The sequence below is a fragment of the Abramis brama genome (assembly GCF_963993115.1).
Source record: "Abramis brama genome assembly, chromosome: 12".
Classification (NCBI taxonomy): domain Eukaryota; kingdom Metazoa; phylum Chordata; class Actinopteri; order Cypriniformes; family Leuciscidae; genus Abramis; species Abramis brama.
In genome coordinates, this window is record NC_139974.1 from 16,777,422 (window position 1) to 16,799,958 (window position 22,537).

The 22,537-nt window shown below is 43.3% G+C and overlaps 1 protein-coding gene across 1 annotated transcript in view; it reads right to left on the reverse strand.

Annotated features, from left to right (window-relative positions):
- st3gal1l3 (ST3 beta-galactoside alpha-2,3-sialyltransferase 1, like 3) overlaps positions 1–19,106 on the reverse strand; it is a gene marked incomplete at both ends in the record, with an annotated part of 81,825 nt that extends 62,719 nt beyond the window's left edge. Inside the window, 2 exons of the mRNA XM_084130215.1 lie at positions 18,478–18,668; positions 18,864–19,106. Of these exons, the coding sequence (XP_083986341.1) occupies positions 18,478–18,668; positions 18,864–19,106 (434 nt within the window). The remainder of the gene's footprint in view (positions 1–18,477; positions 18,669–18,863) is intronic.
- Positions 19,107–22,537: the final 3,431 nt, after the last annotated feature.

Here is a 22,537-nt window from a genome sequence, read left to right on the forward strand (position 1 = left end):
CCAGTCATACAATTTATATAAATATACAAATTATTTCAAGAAAAACTAAACACCAGATGGCACTGTTTTCGACACTCTCAAAGCTTTGACTCTATTCCCGGAACAATCAGGGGAAAGCCTCAGTGCTTCATGAGGCTTCATTTGTCCATCCCTACAAGACAATGTGTATGTTACACTACGTCTAAATGTCCATACTAGCCACCCTAAACAGTATGTGAGATTGAAATAAGTGTGTCCCAAAGCATAGTATGTTGAAAAGAGTTTGCCAGAAGTCCCCGGATGGTCTACTATTTCCGGTGGATTTTTGAAGTGTGGATCCGTCAAAACCATTAGATGACAAGCCTGCAACCTTTAGCCAAAAAAGCGTAACGGCTAATGCTAATGCTGGTACGTAGGAATGAAGAGCAGAGGCTGTTTTTTTATGAATGGATGTCAATGGAGAGGAGGCTTCACTACACTGAATAAACCGCTTTTGTGAGGAAATACCTTATCATTTAAAGGGGTGGTTGATTATGATTTCACTTTTCTAACTTTAGTTAGTGTGTAATGTTGCTGTTTGAGCATAAACAACATCTGCAAAGTTACAATGCTCAAAGTTCAAAGCAAAGGAAGATATTTTCTTTTAAAGAAATCGCTTTTTAAGGACTACAACAAACGGCTGGTAGGGACTACATGACATTCCTCCCGGGTTAGTGACATCACAAACCCTAAAATTTACATAAACCCCGCCCCCCGGAACACGATTTATAGATTATCATGACAGAATATGCTAATCAATGACTAGAAGGTAACTATACATAAGCTACATAAATTCACCAACTAACCATTCAGAAATGTCCTATTGCTTCTACATGTTGTCACTTCTTGAGTCTCTCTCTTCCATCATTGTCTGACTGCAGTTTGAACATAAAAGACTAAATGTTTTTGAAATTACAAGCTCTTGAAGCTTCGTCCCTCTGTGCCGGGAGCAGCAGCTCATTTGCATTTAAAGGAACAGACACAAAACAATGAGTTTTTGCTCACCCTCAAAAAAGTGACAATTTTAACATGCTATATAAAAATATCTGTGGGTTATTTTGAGCTAAAACATGACTTCACAAAACTTCACACTCTGGGGATATCAGAGACGTATTTTACATCTTGTGAAAAGGGCATTATACCACCCCTTTAAGTGTTACAAACCGCTCTGAGACACAAGGGTAGAGGATCCAAATGCAGCTTTTATTAAAGGGGTTATCCAGAATCGTAATCCAACAAGCAGAGGGTCAAGCACAGGAAGACAGTCCAAACAAACAAACAAAACAAAACAAAACAGGCAGGGGTCAGAGGCACAAGAGTAATCCACGGGACAGGCAAGAAATCCAAAAAAACCAAGAGACAAGAAAACCAGGGAAAACGCTCAGAAGTGCAGTGCAACAACATACAAAACTTCGCAGTTGAGTGAAGCGTGAACCAGGCTTATATGGGGTGAACTAAACAAGAAGATGAGATACAGGTGAATGTGATAATGAGTGCTGATGAGTCTAGGCAGAGAATGATGGGAGATGTAGTCTGTGAGTGAACGTGAGAGTCTGGTGTGGAGTGCCCTCTGGTGGCTCTCAAGGGCACTCCAGCTGGTGACCGTTACATAGCCCCCCCCTTTAAGGAGCGGATTCCAGATGCTCAGAAAAACAGTCCAGGAGGGTGGTGGAGCAGAGGAGGACCCGGGGGCGGGATGGAGGGCCAGGCCCGTGAAGTGGAAGAGGACCTGGAGACTGTGGCAAGACGGGAGGCCAGGGCGGATCAGGCTGTGCAGGCGACCAGGGCGGATCAGGCTGTGCAGGCGACCAGGGCGGATCAGGCTGTGCAGGCAGTGCAGGCGACCAGGGTGGAGCAGGCAGTGCAGGCAACCAAGGGAGGAGCAGGCAGTGCAGGTGACCAGGGAGGAGACGACCCTTCAGGCGGCCAGGGAGGAGACGAACCTTCAGGCGGCCAGGGAGGAGACGACCCTTCAGGCGGCCAGGGCGGAGACGAACCTTCAGGCGTCCAAGGAGGAGACAAACCTTCAGGAGGACAGGGAGGAGACGACCCTTCAGGCGCCAGGGCGGAGATGACCCTGCAGGCGACCATGGCACAGGAATAGACACCGGCTCAGGAACAGGAACAGACACCGGCTCAGGAACTGACACTGTGGCAGCGGCTATCTCTGCTGAGGGCTCAGGTTCAGGCGTGTCGGCGGCCATCTCTGCTGAGGGCTCAGGTTCAGGCGTGTCGGCGGCCATCTCTTCTGAGGGCTCAGGCGACGTGGCAGCGGCCATCTCGTCCGGAGACACTGGCTCGACGGCAGCCATCTTGTCCGAAGACACTGGCTCGGGGGAGACCATCTTGTCCTGAGACACTGGCTCGGCAGCGACCATCTTGTCCTGAGACACTGGTTCGGCGGCGGCGGCCATCTTGACCAGGGGATACTGGCTCGGCGGCGGCCATCTTGTCCGGAGACACTGGCTCGGCGGACGTGACGTGAACAGTCTCTGGATCTGCAGGCGTGACGTGAACAGTCTCTGGATCGGCAGACGTGACGTGAAAAGTCTCTGGATCGGCAGACGTGACGTGAACAGTCTCTGGATCGGCAGACGTGACGTGAACAGTCTCTGGATCGGCAGAAGTGACGTGAACAGTCTCTGGATCGGCAGAAGTGACGTGAACAGTCTCTGGATCGGCAGAAGTGACGTGAACAGTCTCTGGATCGGAAGACGTGACGTCATGAAGCTCTGGCTCGGCAGGACTGACGTGAAGCTCTGGCTTGGCAGGACAGACGTGAAGCTCTGGCTCGGCAGGACTGACGTGAAGCGCAGGCTCGGCAGGGCTGACGTGAAGCGAAGGCTCGGCAGGGCTGACGTGAAGCTCTAGCTCGGCAGGACTGATGTGAAGCGCAGGCTCGGCAGGGCTGACGTGAAGAAGCTCAGGCTCGGCAGGGCTGACGTGAAGAGATTCAGGAACGGTGGCCATCCTAGGATATGGCCCTGGAACGGTGGTCGCGGCAAGACGAGACCGTGGGCCGGTGGTCCTCTTGGCAGTACGTGCTGACATCAGCGGTGGATCTGTCACGTTGGAAATAAGTCCTGGACGCCCATAGACCGATCCGGTGGCAGGCTTTATGTTTGGCGTGACGTGAAGATCAGGCTGAGGGGATACTGCTGGTTCACGGAGCTCCTTCTCCTCCACGCCCACAATAAACGATGAACCGCTCAACAACAGGGCCAGATCTATATATTGTTCTAATATCCCGTGAGGATCATGGTCGGGCATCAATAGTAATCCTCCGTGGAAAAAGATCATTAAGCACTCGGTGCTCATTAGCGTGAAATGTGCCAGTTCAATAAAATCTGCAACGTAGTCTTCAATGGACCGATTCTCCTGACGGAGACGCATGATTTGAACGTCTGGACACCTGGTTGGCATGGCTGCTGGATCTCGGTGTGGCGAAGTTTTCTGTTACGAACCGCCCTGAGACACGAGGGTAGAGGATCCAAATGCAGCTTTTATTAAAGGGGTTATCCAGAATCGTAATCCAACAAGCAGAGGGTCAAGCACAGGAAGACAGTCCAAACAAACAAACAAACAAAACAAAACAAAACAAAACAAAACAGGCAGGGGTCAGAGGCACAAGAGTAATCCACGGGACAGGCAAGAAATCCAAAAAAAAAAACAAGAGACAAGAAAACCAGGGAAAACGCTCAGAAGCGCAGTGCAACAACATACAAAACTTCGCAGTGAGTGAAGGGGTGAACCAGGCTTATATGGGGTGAACTAAACAAGAAGATGAGATACAGGTGAATGTGATAATGAGTGCTGATGAGTCCAGGCAGAGAATGATGTAGTCTGTGAGTGAACGTGAGAGTCTGGTGTGGAGTGCCCTCTGGTGGCTCTCAAGGGCACTCCAGCTGGTGACCATTACATTAAGTAATCGACAGCATGTTCGCTAATCTCCAACATGTTTTATGCTAAATAATACTTTTGTTGGGAACGATATGTAGATTTTACTATGTTGAAAAGGTTATTTTATAAGAGAAGGCAGGGAAGGGAATGTCACAACAGGCAGGACTCATTTACGGCATTACCATAGTATTTAATATTGAAGTGTTGTGTTAACTACTGAGTACCCTGCCTAATGATGATGATATACTCTTTTTAATGAATGATGGTAAAAAAAATACATATAATTTTAATGAATGAATTATGTATTGAATTACAATTAAGTTCTTAGTGTAATCTTAAATGTAGTTTTTTTTTTTTTTTTTTCGCCCTGCAGTGACTAGTACTTTGCAACTAATAGACATATTCGTGCTTATTTCCACAATAACTCACATTCCACAAGCAATGCAGTCCTACTGTACCTTTACTAGCGAAATAACACAAAATATAGAACATTTATTCACAGATTCTCTGAATGAATCACCTGAGTGGTTCGCAGCAGCACCGCCACACATTCGTTCTCTCTGAAGATGCGTGCAATAGATTTATTTCACTCGTCTTAAAGGATTAGTTCACCTCAAAATGACGGCATTTGTGGTTAAAAAGTATATATATATATATTTATTTTTTTAGAAAATGACTGATTGTTTCACTAGATAAGACCCTATTGCTCAGCTGGGATCGTGCAGAGCCGTTTGAAGCACTTCAAAGCCCTTTGAAACTGCATTGATTTGGACTTCAACAATTTGGTTACCGTTGAAGTTCATTGTGTGGAGAAAAAATCTGAAATGTTTTCCTCAAAAAACTTAATTTCTTTTCCACTGAAGAAAGAAAGACATGAACATCTTGGAAGGCATTGGGGTGAGTAAATTATCAGGAAATTTTAATTTTGAGGTGAACAAATCCTTTAAAGCCTCCTGTCCATTATCTAGCCGGGATAATTTAGATGCAGCCTTGGCACTTCACCAGGCGAGGTCGCTGTTACTGAAGCTTCGAGTAATGAACCCATTTTCAAAACAATTCTTCTAAGTGGTTCAGTGCTTCACCAAAGCTTCATTTGCCCATCACTAGTGACAGGATGCGACAGAGAGCAACCGTTAAGGACGCAATTGTATAACGTGATAGTATGTCCAAAAGCTTGTGTACTCTTTTACTCTTAATGAACCTTTTTTTTCGGCACAATTTGATGAAAGCCTGAAATGCTTCAGAAAGCCTGAAATGCTTCAGAAAGCCTCAGTTTCCCATCACTACTCAAAAGTATCTACTTTTTCTTCACAAAAAGAGTACATACTTTTAGGGCGTTGTTAGATCTTGTGTAAGTAGTAAGCACGACACCGTATATCTTCAAAGACCTCATATTTTTTTTCCGAACAATAACTTCACATGTTTAACACTAAGCACACTTCTTCTTCTTCTCTTTCTTTCACCCAGTTCTTTTTCTTCTTACAACACAGCATCTCTAGAGGTAGCATTAGGAATTAAAGTACCTGACACAACATTTCCCCTCTTTGTAAAAACATTTTTCTTAACTCAACCAGAAGGAAACATGTACTCTGAATAAAGTGGCTGTGACAACCTAGACAACTATTCAGTAGCAGTCCGTACATTATATTCAATGTATGTAAAACAGTGACATCTCTGTTACCTAATAACTCATGACATCAATAACTCATGACATCAATACATGAATGGTCAGCAAAAGAAGTCAATTGACATTTGAACATATTTAATAACATTCATTTACTGTTACTTCAAACACTTTTGTAAACCAAGGAGTGATTAACTCATTCAGAACAGTTTTTTTTTTCTTCTTCTTCTTCATTGAGAGCTACAGTTGTGTAAAACAGTCCTGTTTAGTGTATCTCATAGTCCTTGTGACAAACAGGCTTCCGTCTCATACGCAAGACTTTCACAGAACTGTGTGTAGTGTTGTGTGTTTGCTGTAATGTGTTACTGGCACAGTCAGCCAATCCATGCGAGTATGCCAGGTGAGAAACATTCCACTTTTTCCCATCACTGAGCAGGAATGTGTTGGGCCCCACTCTCTTCTCTACTCTTACAGCAGCAGAAAATCTAGGATGACCTTTTGGGGTTGCACGAGGAAGCCTTATTCTCACTCTCCCTCCCACACCAAAGAGAGGATTGCGAGCACTGCATTTGTGATCAGTGTATAATTTAATTTTGTCCTGTTTCTTTTTCACATTTTCACGGACAGCAGCAAGATCACATTTGCCCTCCCCATGTAAAGGTAGGATGTTAAGCTTGGTTCGCATCTTCCTCCCATATAAGAACTCGTTTGGTGACACACCCGTAGTAGCGTGAGGGGTTGCCTGGTACACCTGGAGCCCCTCTGTAACAGCTCTGTTCCATGTTTGTGAGTGTTGAATGGCTGTCTGGATGCAACCTTTCAGTGCATGGTGAAATCTTTCAACAGCACCATTAGATGCTGGATAGTACAAAGATGTACAGATGTGTTTTATATCTCGTTCCTTCAAAAACTCAGCAAAGACAGCTGAGGTGAACTGTGTACCATTGTCCATGATGATACACTCTGGGTTGCCATGACGACTAAATACCATACTCAGAAATTTGATAACATCCTCAGTAGTTGCACTGCTAGCAAATGCAAGCTCAGGCCACTTGGAATGATAGTATGTGAGCGTTATAGCATATCTGCAACCAGGGGTGGCTGTTTCAAATGGTCCGACTATATCCAGATCCAGTTTTTTCCACGGACCCTCAGGAAACTGAAATGGCTGCAGAGGTGCTAGATTTGTCGTTGGACTGGCAGGGAATGCATATATGGCCAGCCATGTGTAATTTGCTTTCGCAGCATTTCCAGTTCAGGACAACAGGCACAGGCAGTTTCAAAATCAGTCACTGAAAGAGAACATAATGTTGAGGAAAATTAATGCAACTATTTCAGGCACTAAATCAGCAGAGGAGTCAGCAGGTGCCGGTATGGGAAGACGAGACAAACAGTCTGCTATGTGGTTCTGGGAACCCGACCGATAGACAACGTCATAATCAAAACAAAGCAGACGTGCTGCCCAACGAGCAATCCGCATTCCGGCTCTCCCCATGCCTTTTATAGTCAGTAAGGTGGTGAGTGCCTGGTGAGGTGGTGAGTGCCTGGTGATCTGTGCAAAGTGTAAAGCGATGGCCCCACACATACGTTCACCATTTTTCAGTAGCCCACACACATGCCAGAGCCTCCTTCTCCACTATAGAATATTTTTTTTCAGCATCAGTGAGTGTGCGGGAAGCTAAAGCCACTGGTTTTTCTGTTCTGTCTGATTGCACTTGGGCGAACACTGCACCTAACCTGTAGTCACTGGCATCCGTTGAAATGACTGAATGAACTGTGGGGTCATAAATGGCAAGGGCCGGACTGGACACAAGCATTTGTTTAATGTTCTCAAAACTGCTTTGAGCAGCAGGCGTCCAAAAAATTGTCCTTTTTCTTTAGCGCACTCACGCATTGGGGCAACAACTGTCGCAAACCCAGGAAGGAATTTTGAGTACCAGGACACTAATCCTAGGAAGGATTGCAGAGACGCTGCATCAGATGGAGGCGGAGCTTCACGGACAGCATCCAGATGCACTCGAACAGGTAGGATTCCATGATTACATGGCCCAGAAACCGCAGTGAAGTCTGTTTGAAATTGCATTTTTATCATTTAACACCAGCCCAGACTCTTTCAATTTCTGTTTCTCCATACATGATAACATCATCCAGGTAATTTTTGAAACCTGCTACGCCCTCCAGGATGGTGGCCATCATCTTTTGGAAAGTGGAGGGTGCCGACGCCAGGCCATACAGAACCCTGCAAAATCTGAAAAGGCCGTCATGAGTGATAAAAGCTGTAATATCTCTACACTCCTCATGCAGGGGAAGCTGATAGTATGCATTAGCCAGATCTATAGTAAAAAAAATTGTGTCACACCTAAGGCTGGTAAGAATTTCATCAAGTTGTGGTAATGGATAACAGTCAATAATGACGGCTTTGTAAACTTCACTTAAGTTGGCACACATTCGTATCCCACCGGTTTTCTTCCCAGAAACAACGATGGGGGACACCCAGGCTGAAGCATCCACACTAATTCAGCTGAAACAGACGATCGGAATGCAAAAGGTAAGCGTCGCAATTTCTGACGCACAGGTTTTACTGTGGGGTCAATTTTTGCCTTGTGTCACGGTTTATGAATTCACTGTCTCTCTCTCGTCTAACGTGCTGTTGTGTGTGTGTGTGTCTGTGGGCGTGGTCACTGATCATCAGTGATCAGTAGCGCCAGCTGGTTTCAATTGTATGTCCCTTTATAAGCTCAGTAACTGGTGTCTCATGTTGTCAGATCGTTGTGGTTTCCCGGTGTGTTTCCCGTGCCTGTTCCTGTGTTCCTTGTGCCATTTTGGATTCTCTTGTCTTCGTCGTGTCTTCCTGGATTACCTGCACTCATCACGGAATCACCGAGCACTTCACGAGGGATCATCACTGGATTACAGCACCAGCACCAGTTGCCCACCGAGGTCCCTGCGTCACCATACCACCAGCGTTTGTGTCCGCCCACCTGTCCCGCTGTGTTGGCGATCAACTGTGTTCTGAGTTTCTGACCATCTGTGTGTTTTCAATAAAGAGCGTTGTTGCATATACATCCTGTCTGTCATCCGTTACAGAACGATCTGACCACATTATGGATGTAGCAGGCGCCGCGAATTGGGACGAGTTTGCGACTTGAAGCATCGCGAGAATGGACACCCAAGAGGAGAGCATCTCCAACACAGGTCGGGCGGTTCAAGCGCTTCAAGCAGGTGTCCGAGCTCACCCAACAACTCCAACAGCTAAGAGCTCCCACTGCGCCGCCCACACTGCCCGTTCAGCCCATCCACCAGAGCCGCCCCAGCAGCGCGAACCGAGACTACCGACACCAGAGGGATATTCAGGTGAACCGGAGTTTTGTAGAGCATTTTTGACCCGATGTTCTATGCACTTTTCATTACAGCCACTGACGTTCAGTCAAGAACAGACCAAGGTGGCATTTGTGCTGACGCTGTTGTCCGGCAAAGCGGCTCTCTGGGGAACGGCAGTGTGGGAGAATCAAGACCCATGCTGCACCTCGTTCCAGGCACTCTCCGATGAGATGAAAAGGGTCTTCGATCGTGCGGTGGCGGGTAGGGAGGCGGCCAGACTACTCGCCGATCTCCGCCAAGGTAATGGCTCGGTGTCGGAATATTCCATCCGGTTCCGCACCCTGGCTGCAGAGTGCCGATGGAACGAGGAGGCGCAGTGGGATAGATTCCTGCATGGGTTGGCTGACCGTGTCCAGAGGGAAATTTATATGCTGGACCTTCCACGCAGTCTGAATGGACTTATTGAGTTGGCGTTACGAGTGGATGCTCGGCTGAGCAGAATGGGTCGCTTCCAACAGAACCTTCCGTTTCGCGGCATGGAGAACCCGCGCTCTGAGAACCTGGACACGGTCAGTCCCGTTTGTGATCCCGAGCCCATGCAGGTGGGTAGAGCTCGGCCCGGGAGGAGAGAGAACGGCGGAGGTCCCAAGGACTGTGCCTATACTGCGGGAAGGCGGGCCACTTCATCCACTCGTGCCTGTTAAAAGATCAAGCCCGGTAGTAACAATGAGGCTACTATCGGGTGGGATCTCCGCCGAGAAGACCTCATCATCACCATCATCAGCTACTCTCCTTCCGGTAAGACTAAGGTGGGCAACCCACACACACGACACCAAGGCTTTACTGGATTCGGGGGCAGAAGGTAATTTTATGGACTCAGAACTGGCTCACCATCTTCACATCCCGGTTTCCCCTCTTCCGTACAAGATCTCTGTCAAGGCTCTTAATGGACAACAACTTCCTAACATTTCACACACCACTGAACCTATCACTCTCATCACTTCTGGCAACCACACAGAGACAATATCATTCCTCCTCATGAACTCACCTCTCGCACCTGTCGTACTCGGTCATCCCTGGCTCACACTACATAATCCCAGAGTCGATTGGGGTCACAATTCTGTTTCCATGTGGAGTAATACGTGTCATGAGTCATGTCTAGTGTCTGCGTGTTCGTCTGTACCTGTGTCTGTATTCCAGGAGGAGGCGGTGAATTTGTCTAACGTGTCCGGGGAGTACCAGGACCTGAGAGAAGTGTTCAGTAAGTCTCGTGCTGCTTCTCTCCCTCCACATCGTCCCTATGACTGTGCCATAGACTTAGTGCCAGGTGAGTCTCTGCCTAAAGGCAAGTTATATTCACTTTCTGTCCCAGAGAGGGAGGCTATGGAGAAATATATTTCTGATTCTCTAGCATCCAAATTCATCAGACCTTCCTCATCTCCAGCGGGGGCGGGGTTCTTTTTTGTGGGGAAAAAGGATGGATCTCTGCGACCGTGCATTGATTACCGAGGGTTGAACAACATCACGGTAAAGAATACTTATCCTTTGCCGCTGATGTCTTCAGCCTTCGAGCGGTTACAGGGAGCATCCATCTTCACAAAATTGGATTTACGTGACGCTTATCATTTGGTTCGCATAAGGAAGGGTGATGAATGGAAGACCACGTTCAATACCCCCAGGGGGCACTTTGAATACTTGGTCATGCCCTTCGGGCTGTCCAACTCCCCAGCGGTCTTCCAGGCACTCGTCAATGACGTGCTGAGAGATATGGTTGACCAGTTCATATATGTCTACCTGGATGACATATAGATTTTTTCATCTTCTCTCCAGGAACACGTTCAGCACGTCAGACGAGTGCTTCAGAGGTTGCTAGAGAATGGGCTTTTTGTCAAGGCGGAGAAATGCGTTTTTCATGCACAGTCTGTTCCTTTTCTAGGGTACATCGTCTCGTCTGAGGGAATGCGTATGGATCCTGACAAGGTTAAGGCTGTGATAGATTGGCCAAGTCCAGATTCCCGTAAGGCCCTACAGAGGTTTCTGGGGTTTGCCAATTTTTATCGGCGTTTTATTCGCAACTTCAGCCAACTAGCCGCGCCTCTGACTGCCTTGACCTCCCCCAGAACGACGTTCAGGTGGTCCGATACAGCGGAAGCTGTATTCGCCAAACTTAAGAGCCGCTTCGTTTCGGCTCCCATCCTCGTTGCCCCTGATCCATCATGTCAGTTCGTGGTGGAGGTTGACGCGTCAGAGGTGGGGGTAGGAGCAGTTCTTTCCCAACGTTCTTCCACAGACGACAAGATGCATCCTTGCGCGTTTTTGTCTCATCGTTTATCACCTGCCGAACGTAACTATGACATTGGTAACAGAGAATTGTTGGCAGTCAAGTTAGCACTGGAGGAGTGGCGTCACTGGTTAGAAGGGTCAGGGGTACCTTTTATCGTATGGACCGATCATAAGAACCTAGAATATATCAGAACCGCCAAAAGACTCAACTCTAGGCAGGCTCTTTTTTTCGGACGTTTTGACTTTTCTCTTTCGTACCGCCCGGGTTCCAAGAACATCAAACCCGATTCCTTATCTCGTATTTTTGACCAATCCGAACGCCCGTCTACTCCCGAGTGTATTTTACCCGAGACATTACTGCCGTGCAAAGGCAAAAGACCTTAACTTCAATTTTGGTCAAAATTAGTTATTGCCATTTTTGGAACAATGGACATCAGTTTTATCATGTGGAAAAATATCTTGAGTCAATTTTGTTCTTTTCTGCTAAAAATAAGATGTTGTTTTTGTCATAACTTCCAAAAGCAGAGGGAAAGCAAAGGCAGAAGCCCTTAACATCAGTTACGGTCTTTTAGCTTTGTTCCGCTGCACTCTAGAATGCTGGAATCAAGTTACAGTTGGAGTTAAGGCACTCTGCCTTTGTTTTACCAACGTTAAATTTTTGCCGCACTGAAGTTACGGTGTAATACCTATATGTATATTATAGGTACATATTACATATAGGTACATATATTATTGCATATTCAATGCCTATATGTAATTGAAAACAACGCGAGTGGGTTGGGGACGCCTCACGATAAGTAAGGGGAGGAGAAAACATTACCACGCAAACAAACAAACCCAGCAGATATAACTTAGATTGCAGCTTACCTTTTTGTTTTCAATAAAGAGCGTTGTTGCATATACATCCTGTCTGTCATCCGTTACACCTTGTGGACAAAGTTCTTTACACATCCTTTTTCAGTATCTGTCAGGGATGTGGTATTGGTGGCCATGACCGAGGAGCAGACATTATCACCCTTTATTTGAAGTTTTATGGCAGAAATCAAGTCCATGCCTAACAAAGCAGTCCCATTATCCACAACGAAGAACGTGGCAGCAGCTGACGCACTTGATACACACGCTTGTGCTTGCAGGCATCCGAGTACAGGTATGTATTCCTGTGTATAAGTCACAAGACGGATGGCAGGTGTTGATAATAGAGAGCCTAAGTCCCTCCCCTCCACTTCCGGCTCATGGGACCTTATGTCGGAAAAAATATGTATGGTAGTCAATGGCGAGAGACAACTTATCTTTTTATTCCATCTGAACTGTGCCCTGAATTACACATATGATGTTTGTCAATTTAAAAGATAATTATGAAAGTCAAGAAAGTCGCAGTTTGTCATAAAACAGAAGAGTAACATTTAGTTTTATGTGAAAATCGCTCAATGAACTACATCTCTCGTCTCGCACTATATGTACGTCACCATCCGTTGCTAGTATGTGTGCAGTCTGGTACAAAACACTCATGCATGACGGCGTAACGTTACGATTATAACGTAAGACTATAGAAACAGACAGACGTTAGCTTCAGTAAAGTTAGCTTCATTCATTGAGAGAAAAGGTATGACGTCACATGTGTGCCTTTTGGGTTTGTAGTCTTTGTAATTACGTATTTTCACAGTCTTATACCTCAACAGTTTTACATCAAACTCCGACTTTCTTGACTTAAAATGTATATTTTAAATTGACAAACATCATATGTGTAATTCAGGGCACAATTCAAACGAGATCAAAATATTTGTTGTCTCTTGCCATTGACTACCATACAATATTTTTCCGAATTAAGGTCCCATGGTGTTCCACCGGAAGGGGAGGGACTTAGGCTCTCTATTGTGTGTCACTTAAGTGGTGTTTATAAATGTGAAGAGGCAATATAGACACAGAAGAACCTGTATCCACAACGAATTGTACTGTGGTGTCAGGTGAAGCAGGAGTATTGTCAGTCACTTCGCAATGTAGTTTCGTTGGTACTTCGGCAAAGTTCTCTAGATACAGCACTGTGACGTCATGCACTTGCACATCACTCGCTGGGGCTGAACGGCACACACGAGCAAAATGTCCCTTCTTGTTGCATAATTTGCGGGGACAGCAGTCGGACGTGAAGGGTGTTTCCCTCTCTCATGATGTGGCTTGACTTGTACGGCTCGCACTGGAGCATCTCTGTCGGCCATCATTCTCTTTGTGTGCTCAGCCGCAGCTTCTAATTGTGTTGCAAGGGTAGTTGCTTTCTGTAATGTCTTTCAGTGCATAAAAGATCCGTTGACCCTCTGCGCCTAAACAGTGAAGTAATGTAGCCCTCCTCCGAGCTTCAGGCCATGCAGCGCCCACTGCATTGATTACCATCAAATAGTTATTGAACATGCGCAACCACATGCCGAATGGCATGGTAGGCTCTCCCAGGCAGGCCAGGAACATTGACGGTGCAGAGACATGCACAGACATGGTTGATAAGTCAGTAACGTTAAGCAAAACTTAGTATCCTCGTCGCCAATTTGTTAGATCTTGTGTGAGTAGTAAGCACGACACCGTATACTGTAAATGCTGTATGTGTGCAGTTCATAATGTTAACTAACGAACCTTATTGTAAAGTGTTACCCAAATAATTATAAAATGATCTGACATAGAACACCAGAAGCCATTGCTTCCCCTTGGGGAGGACTTACAGTATAGTCCACTTAGAGTAAATTAAAATGAGTGAATTCAGACAGTGGGCCCTATCTTGCACCCAACGCAATTGACTTTGTACACCGACGCACCGGCTACTTGCTGTTTAATAATCATTTGAAACTTAGCAAACTAGCAGCTCCAGTAGTAATGAAAAGATTATCTTGAACTTTGTCAATGAAATAGCATGTATAAACCTTAATTAAACAATTTAATAATTAATTTAAAAGGTGTTTATACCTGTATGATATTACGCTGAACCCACATTGGACGGTTTGGAAAATGGATGGATGGATGATTCAGCTATGGGCGCCATCTTCTGGCGAGATGGGGGAATTCTTTTTGCATTACCCTCACAGTGCATCATGGGTATTCTTCTTTTTTTATTAATTGCTCGCATTCTGAAATAGTGCATTACCGCCATCTACTGTGGATAATGGATCACACACTATTTTCCTTCCCTCCCCAGACCTATCAGGCCTTGTGCTTCTGATGGTGCTGCCTGTTCAGCTCCTCCATCTTCAGCCCCATTTCTCTCACAGCCCAGAGAGAGAGGAGGGGAAAAAATATTTAAAATGACTGAACTGTGGGGCTGGAGCCATCACAGTACTCTGATCGGGGTCTGGAGCCGTCACCGGATTCTTGGTCAGGGGCTGGAGCCATCACCGGACTTTTGGTCAAGGGCTGGAGCCATCACTGGATTCTTGATCAGGGGCTGGAGCCATCAGTGGACTCTTGGTCAGGGGCTGGAGCCATCACTGGACTCTTGGGTCAGGGGCTGGAGCCATCACTGGACTCTTGGGTCAGGGGCTGGAGCCATCACTGGACTCTTGGTCTGGGGCTGAAACCATCACTGGACTCTTGGTTGGGGGCGTGATGGACAGTGCAATGCTCTCTGAGTTGGCCTCTGGAATTTAATTTATCTGGAACTGATTCTGGACATGAGGACCTGAAGAGTGGAAATCTTCTTGATAGGTGGGTCTGCTAGCATAGCTGACATGTCCGCGTTGTTTGAGACAAGAAAAATCAGAGCACTTACCAAGATGGTATTGAAAGCAGCCATTGCATGGTCGTGAGGAGGGTGGCTGGCGTTGGTTTCCTCCACATGGCAGACGATAACCTCTCCCACAGCGAAGGACGAACCACTTAGCCACAGTGCATAATCAAGATAGGCCTCCAGAGAACAGGTGGTAGCAGACACCGGCATCTGTTGATAAAGATGATCATCTTATCCACCCCAGAAGAATGTCTGCAAGGTTCCATAATTCCATGGTACCAGGTTGGAAAGATCAAGAAATTCCTCAACATATTCTTCAATTGGGCGACCATCTTGTGTAATGGATAGGATGTATTCAGATTCAATTTGAATGGACATTTTTGCTGGGTCAAAAGATATGATATCCATGGTTGCTGTTGTCGGTTAATGGTCAGGTCTTCTGTTACACCAACAGAAGAAGACAAAACTGAGGTAATATACACAAACAGATCTTTATTTGCAGGAACATCAAAGAGGCAAGCAATGCACACAGTTGAGTATCTGAATTCATAGAATGGCTTGAAACACTTAGCTGGGATGATAACAGTCCTTTTCCTTGCAACGAGCTGGCTGGTGAGACAAAAGGAGCAGAAGACTGACGAAAACTGAAGACAGAGTGACAACAGGTAAGTAATTCAAGGTAAGTGGTTGGGCAAGTAATGCTGAGGCCACATCAAAAGATATTTAAAATCGTATAAGATTTTCAAAATGCGAGACCACAAACATGAGGACAAAAAATCCTAGATTTAACAGTTTAACGAGAGCAGACATGGGTGAAGTGGAGAGTGGCTGCTTATATGTGTCTCTTGAGGAGTTGATAATCAGTGGCAGATGTGATGATGGCTGACTTAGTGCAAGTGGGGTCCAGGAGGGATGCTGGGAAATGTAGTGTGAGGGTGACAGGTGATAGTACAGTGACTGGGGATTGTGACGCCTGTATGTCCCAGTCTAGATATAATATAATCTTCTTTCCTCCTCCCACCTGAATTCCTTCTTCTTCCTCCTAATGGTTGTATCAAATGTAGATACCTGACCTTTTGTTCATTATCCCAATAAAATTGTCAATTTTGATTTATCTCCTTTTTTTTATTATTGATTTAAAGCGGCGCTATGCAGTTTTGGCAATTTCTTTGCTGTTTACTAGCTTTTTGCTCGCAGGTTTCTCTATAGAGCTCCCACTACAGCTTCGAAATAGATATTTGACAACACTGTCGTCAAAACTCGTTGGCGACTTTCCCCTCTCCCATCTTCTCCCTGTGGTCATGTGCATTTGTTTTCAAAGAAGCCGGCAAACGCACAAAGCCATGTCCACTGAGGTATGTATGATACACAGAAGGCTAGCATATAAATGTTTAGATAGTGTATGTGTGCAGTGCCGTAAAGCAACTCGTTACATCGCAAGACCTGATATCACGCGATACTTCCTGACGCTGAGGCCGGCAAAGTTGCAAGGGTGTTTTTCCGCTCACAGGCGCAAGGGGGGTGCGAGAAGACCACTATTCAACCCAAAAAAGTCATAAAACCATTCCAATGACTCCGAAGCTGTTCAGTTAAGGTAAATTAAGCTAAAAAAAAGTCATTTCTTGTTTGTTATTTATCTGTTTCCTTATTCCCTGATACTCCAATATGCACAGGAACCCAAACTTATTTTGTCTGCTGCATTATATAATATCTGAAGGATCTACATCAGTATATCTTGTCTAGTTTCAGACTGTTGAGCATCCAGTCTTAACAGGGCCAAGCTTGAATCTGAACATATGAGAGTTTTGTTTAATCCCATTTAATTTATTTTACTATCAAAATTGCTAGTATTTCTCCCATAAACACTGAAACTTTATCTGATTTAATTTTTTCTTCTGCCTCTTTCAATCTTGGTATGATGTATGCAACCCCCACCTGACTTTTCCCTGGATCTTTAGATGCATCTGTAAAAACCTGTATATAATGTTCTTAGTCCATAAACTCCCTTGTTAACTCTGCCTCTAATGCATTTTGACCCTTCTTGTCTTGCTTCCAATAGGAATAAAACAACATTTGGTTGTGGTAAAATCCATAGAGGTATTGGTGGTAATATTACAGCTAGGATAACTTTATACTCGTTTAATTTCATATCCTGTACTAAATCTTCAGTGATGCAGCCAAAACTATTAATGTTCCCAACTTGCCTCTAATATTTTCTTTTTTCTCTAATGATTATTCTTCTGACCATATAAATTTTCCCAGTATGTCAATGTCAGTTGCTTCCTTCTTAAGTGGATTTGACATTCTATCAGCCCCCCATTCAAGACCTGATACACAACTCATTACATTTAAAATCTTACATTTGTCTTCCATCTTATTTATGTGTGTACTTCATGTCACAATTTTTTTGATTTAAATCTTTTTATTTGTAAAGAAAATATATTTGGTTTTCTCCATAGAGAATTTTAATCCCCATTTATAAGACCATTTATCAATATTATTTAAAGCTGATTGCATTTTATTAACAATATAATCCACATTCCTCTAAACCAAGGAGCTCCATCATCTGCAAACAACAATATATCTATATTAATATCTATTGTTGCAAACAGGACATTAATCATAATAATAATTAACAATGGACTTATGACACTACCCTGTGGAATCCCATTCTAAATCAAACCTTTTTCTGATATATACTCTCCAATCATCACTTTTATAATTCTTTCTATTATTATTATTATTATTTAATTTTTTTAATCCAATGATATAGTCTACCACTACCACCCATTCCAATCTGATCTAATTTTATCAGCAAACCTTCCTTCCATAACATGTCATTGTCAGGGTCGGTGAGGGATAAGGCGAGGAGGACCGGTTACATTAGAACAACAGGCGTTTATTTGTATCAACACTGCCCTGACAGTGGAAACGCAATTTGATTTTGGCCTCAGTGCTTGAGGTCTAAGGCATGTTGTTAGCCCTGGCTCTCACTGGCCCAACATTGGAAAAGCGGCTTATGACATTGTTATTACAACTCTCAAGCTTATCTGCTAATTGTATCACAGCCACAATCCTTCAGAGGCTGGATTCCAGTTTCAGATATTGGCAGCAGTTTGTCTGCATTATCAAGACCAAACTATGCTCTGTTTCTGTTTTCAGAGGCATTTCATCATTGCAGAACTTCAGTGTTTTGGAAACACGTTGTATGTTAGAAGCATACACCCCATAACATCTATTTAAATGTACTATTTTGTGCAAATAATATATTTAAATAGCTCTATGCAAAGTTGGAACTGCCAAGAGACACTCACTCCACAGTAAAACGTAAATGCTTCATACATAGTGCATACAACAACACCCAGACCAAGAAATCATTGTAATGATTTTGTTTTAGTTTTTGACTTACTATACATCATCTCTTGCAATGCTAATAATACATAATTTAATAAAATATAAAATACAAATTAATTTAAAATGCATAATTTTTTTTAAGGAGTAAACATTATTTATAGAATGATCTATATGTAGAGAGAAGACCAATACGACTACATATCATATAATTATTCTAGTTTATGGAGACTCCATGCAGTTAACACTGTTAACTCAATGCAGTTAAATCACTCACCTAACAACAAGATCATGGGCATCAATGAGAGCACCATAGTGGGATCCTTTGAGGTTCCCAGAATTCCCCACTACAGCACAGGTTCTGCAGCGGCCTGGGCCAGCATCAGAGTAATCTTCTTCATTTGGAAAGATGCCAAATAACATCTCGGCTATTGCTTTGTAGTTCACTCTACTCTTATATTGCAGCTTCTGTTCAAAAATTATGGAAGAACATACATGATTATCAGAGCTGTCTTCTCTGCTAAAAAAACAACAAGTATAATCCAATGGATTCCAGTGATACAATACACTAGATTTCCTTCTTCAAGGTAATTTGAAATTAATGTCAATAATGATATTGCATAGATAATCCTACATTGTGGATATTTTGGGTGAGGCACTTACTTGCCACCACCAATAGAGGGCGTTGCTGAGTTTGCTGTTTTTCTTAGTCAGTAAGGGTTGGGTGTAGGGGTCATAGTGCTGTTGGAACCAGGTGTCATGAGTGAGGTCTAGCACACACTGACCACATGCACATGCTCCAAAGATATGTCTTTGTACAGAAGGTCGAGAGATTATAAATAGACAGATGATCACACTCACACTTAAGGTGATGTATCGAGCTCTTTTGGTGGCGAAGCACAGCATCTTTTACTCATCTCTTGAACCCTTGAACAAGAAAAGCATTTTAGTAAAAATAAAGTAAACTTAGTAAAAAGTGTTTGTATTATATTCTTTGTTTTTATCAAAGTATCTGAATTACACAAATAACCAAGATAGTAATAAATAACAACAGCCACATTAAAAATATAACAAGCATTAATTATTTAATTAACTTGAAACACCAGTCAGATTCATTTCATTCATTAAAGTGACTTTTACTTGTAATAACCATCTTGTAATAAGGCTGAACAGCTTGCAGAATCCCTACTCTCTGATTTACTTGATGTAAATAAGGCTTTGAGTTTCAACCCACCTGTGCAGATGCAGAGAGCAGAAGGATTGATGCGTATCAAGTCTTTGTTTATTCATTCATCTTTCTTCCAACAGTACAGATTATAGCTCATCAATGAGTCCTGAAGTTAAGGTAGTTAATGGTCGACGTGTGCGTAAGTGTGACTGAGTGTGACTGCCTTTACACAGCAATGAAAATATTTGAATAACTACAAATAAGCCTGGCTGAAATCCTGTATGTTTCTTGTTTTCAACAGGACTTCTAATATTTGGCTTTCAAAGTTAAACACTGACATCCAGGGCTGGATTGGGGTTAAAATCCGGCTCACAAGTTCCCACATGAATGTTTTGCTGGGATTAATGGCCTTAAATTGGTTTAAATAAATGAACAAATAATACAGGACAGGAAAAAATAATAATATATATTATTGAATTGACAGCAAATGCAGTTAACAAAGTTAATATTGCATTTTTGTCACATAGAAATTCACTTGACAGTAAAACATTGATTTTGAACAAGGGTGCAGTAAATTTACTCTTTATAAATTCTGTTATCATTTGGGCTACTCTTCCTCATGTTGTTACATCTGTTAGCTACGGTCCCCTTAACTACCAGCAGATGGCAGCCTCATTCCTCACTGATTTACACACATTTACAGCAGGTTTAACCATCATTAACTGCCACCATGTTATTCCCGGACTTCATTTCCCAGAACTCTCTGCTCATTATTAGTTTATCTGTTGCAGCTGTGTCCTGTTTCATTTGATCATTATCCCTGTCTATTTAAATGCCTTTTGCCCTGTATTCATTTGAAGTCTTGTTTGTTTGTTTTGGTTTGTATTCGCTGTCAGCATTTCGAGCAGGTCCTGTGTTATGTTTATCTCTGCCTGAGATTTCCCATTTATTAACATCGGGGGCCGCAACGTAAATAAGCCAATGGCTTTGTGTTTTTATCCTTGACAGTTTTTTAAAGTGTGTGGGATAATTGTTTTGTACAGTTTGTAAACTTGTCAAATAAATTTCAATTCAATTTCAACCATTTTGTTTAACCTTTGACTTATACTGTATGGACCAAAAAAAAGACACTTCTCATTTCTCAAATTATCGTCTTTTATGTTCCACAGAAGAAAGAAATTCAGATTTGGAATGGTGGTGAGTAAACATTGACAATTTTTATTTTTAGGTTAACTATCTCTTTAAGAACTATTACATTTGTAAATACACTGAACAAAATTATAAACGCAACACTTTTGTTTTTGCCCTCATTTTATTAATGAGCTGCACTCAAAGATCTAAGACTTTTTCTATGTACACAAAAGGCCTATTTCTCTCAAATATTGTTCACAAATCTGTCTAAATCTGTGTAAGTGAGCACTTCTACTTTTGCCGAGATAATCCATCCACCTCACAGGTGTGGCATATTAAGATGCTGATTAGACAGCATGATTATTGCACAGGTGTGCCTTAGACTTGTGCCACAATAAAAGGTCACTCTAAAATGTGCAGTTTTATCACACAGCACAATGCCACAGATGTCGTAAATTTTGAGGGAGCTGATGGCATGCTGATTGCAGGTATGTCCACCAGTCCACTTCAGGAATAAAGGCCTTCTGAAGCGAAGCCAAGGGTTTTTGTAAGAAAAATACCCATATTTATAACTTTAAAATCTAAAATAACTAGCTTCCGCCAGACGACCGTATGCATACTATGCAAGTCGACTTGCGCCGTGACGTAGGATGTAGGAATATTGTCAATATCGACAATATTCCTACAATGTTTTGCTCTTTCCTCTGAGCTTCTGTGTTCGTGCATTGTGCGTCGGGTCAAGGGTTAGTCTTCCACTGTAAATCGATGCGTATAGCCATCTGTCGGAAGCTAGTGATTACAGTTTAGAAAGTTTTAAATATGGATATTTTTCTTACACAAATGCATGGCTCCACTTCAGAAGGCCTTTATTAACCTCCTGGAGCCATATGGATTACTTTTATAATGGATGGTTGCACTTTTTTGGGCTTCAAATTTTTTTCCAGCCATTCACTCTGATTATAAAGCTTGGAGAAGCCAGGACAGTTTTTTAATATAACTCTGATTGTATTTGTCTGAAAGAAGAATGTCATGTACACCTAGGATGGCTTCAGGGTGAGTAAATCATGGGCTAATTTTCATTTTTGGGTGAACTATACCTTTAAGAATGAGGCAGTTGTTTATGAATGGGTCCTGAATGGGTCATTGAATCTTTGACTCAACCGATTCGTTCAAAAGGCTGAATCATTCAGTAATGAAAACATGAACGAGTGTTGCTGTGAGACGCAATATGGTTCTGCTGTGATCTTTGTTTATTTCACTGTTAAAATAGAACAAAAACAGTCAATATTTCGATATTATGACTTAATATTAATGACTTGTTTATTGATGAAACGTCTCAGTTACGTATGTAACCCTCGTTCCCTGAGGAGGGAACGGAGACTTTACGTCAGTGAATGACGAAATGGGGGTTTCACTTAAAAGCCTATCACCTTCAAGTTCTAGAAAACGAGCCAATGGCAATGGAAATGCCATGGGTCTGCGGAATTTGCATAGCATAACTCCGCCCGACCGCGTTGGTATAAAAGGAGGACGCCGGCAATCTCGCATCATGTTTTCCGCTGAGGAGCCAAGACTGAACTCCAGGCCGTTCCAGCGGTTGTGGCAGAGGGACGTAACGTCTCCGTGCCCTCCTCGGGGAATGAGGGTTACATACGTAACCGAAACGTTCCCTTTCGTTCAGTTTCATTCAAAACTGACGGTTCGGTACGCTCCACGGTTTTGACATCTCGGTTCGGTTCGGTTCGGTGGGGTGGGGGGTTTAGAAAGCTAAAATTGCTTCTTTTTTTTTTACAGTGGTTTAATGAACAAATTCTGTCTTTGTCTTTAAATTAATTCAATTACAATTAAACTTTTCGCAAGGATAAAAAAAAAAAGATCTGCTAATGCTGTAAACTATATAGGGAGCCCACACATTACTATAACCTTAAAGGTTAACAACAGCCTAGACTTTTAGCCTAATTTCAGATACTATTTATTTTTAGATATAATAATCAACACTCAACACATTGTATGAAAACATGTAAACTGCACATAAGGC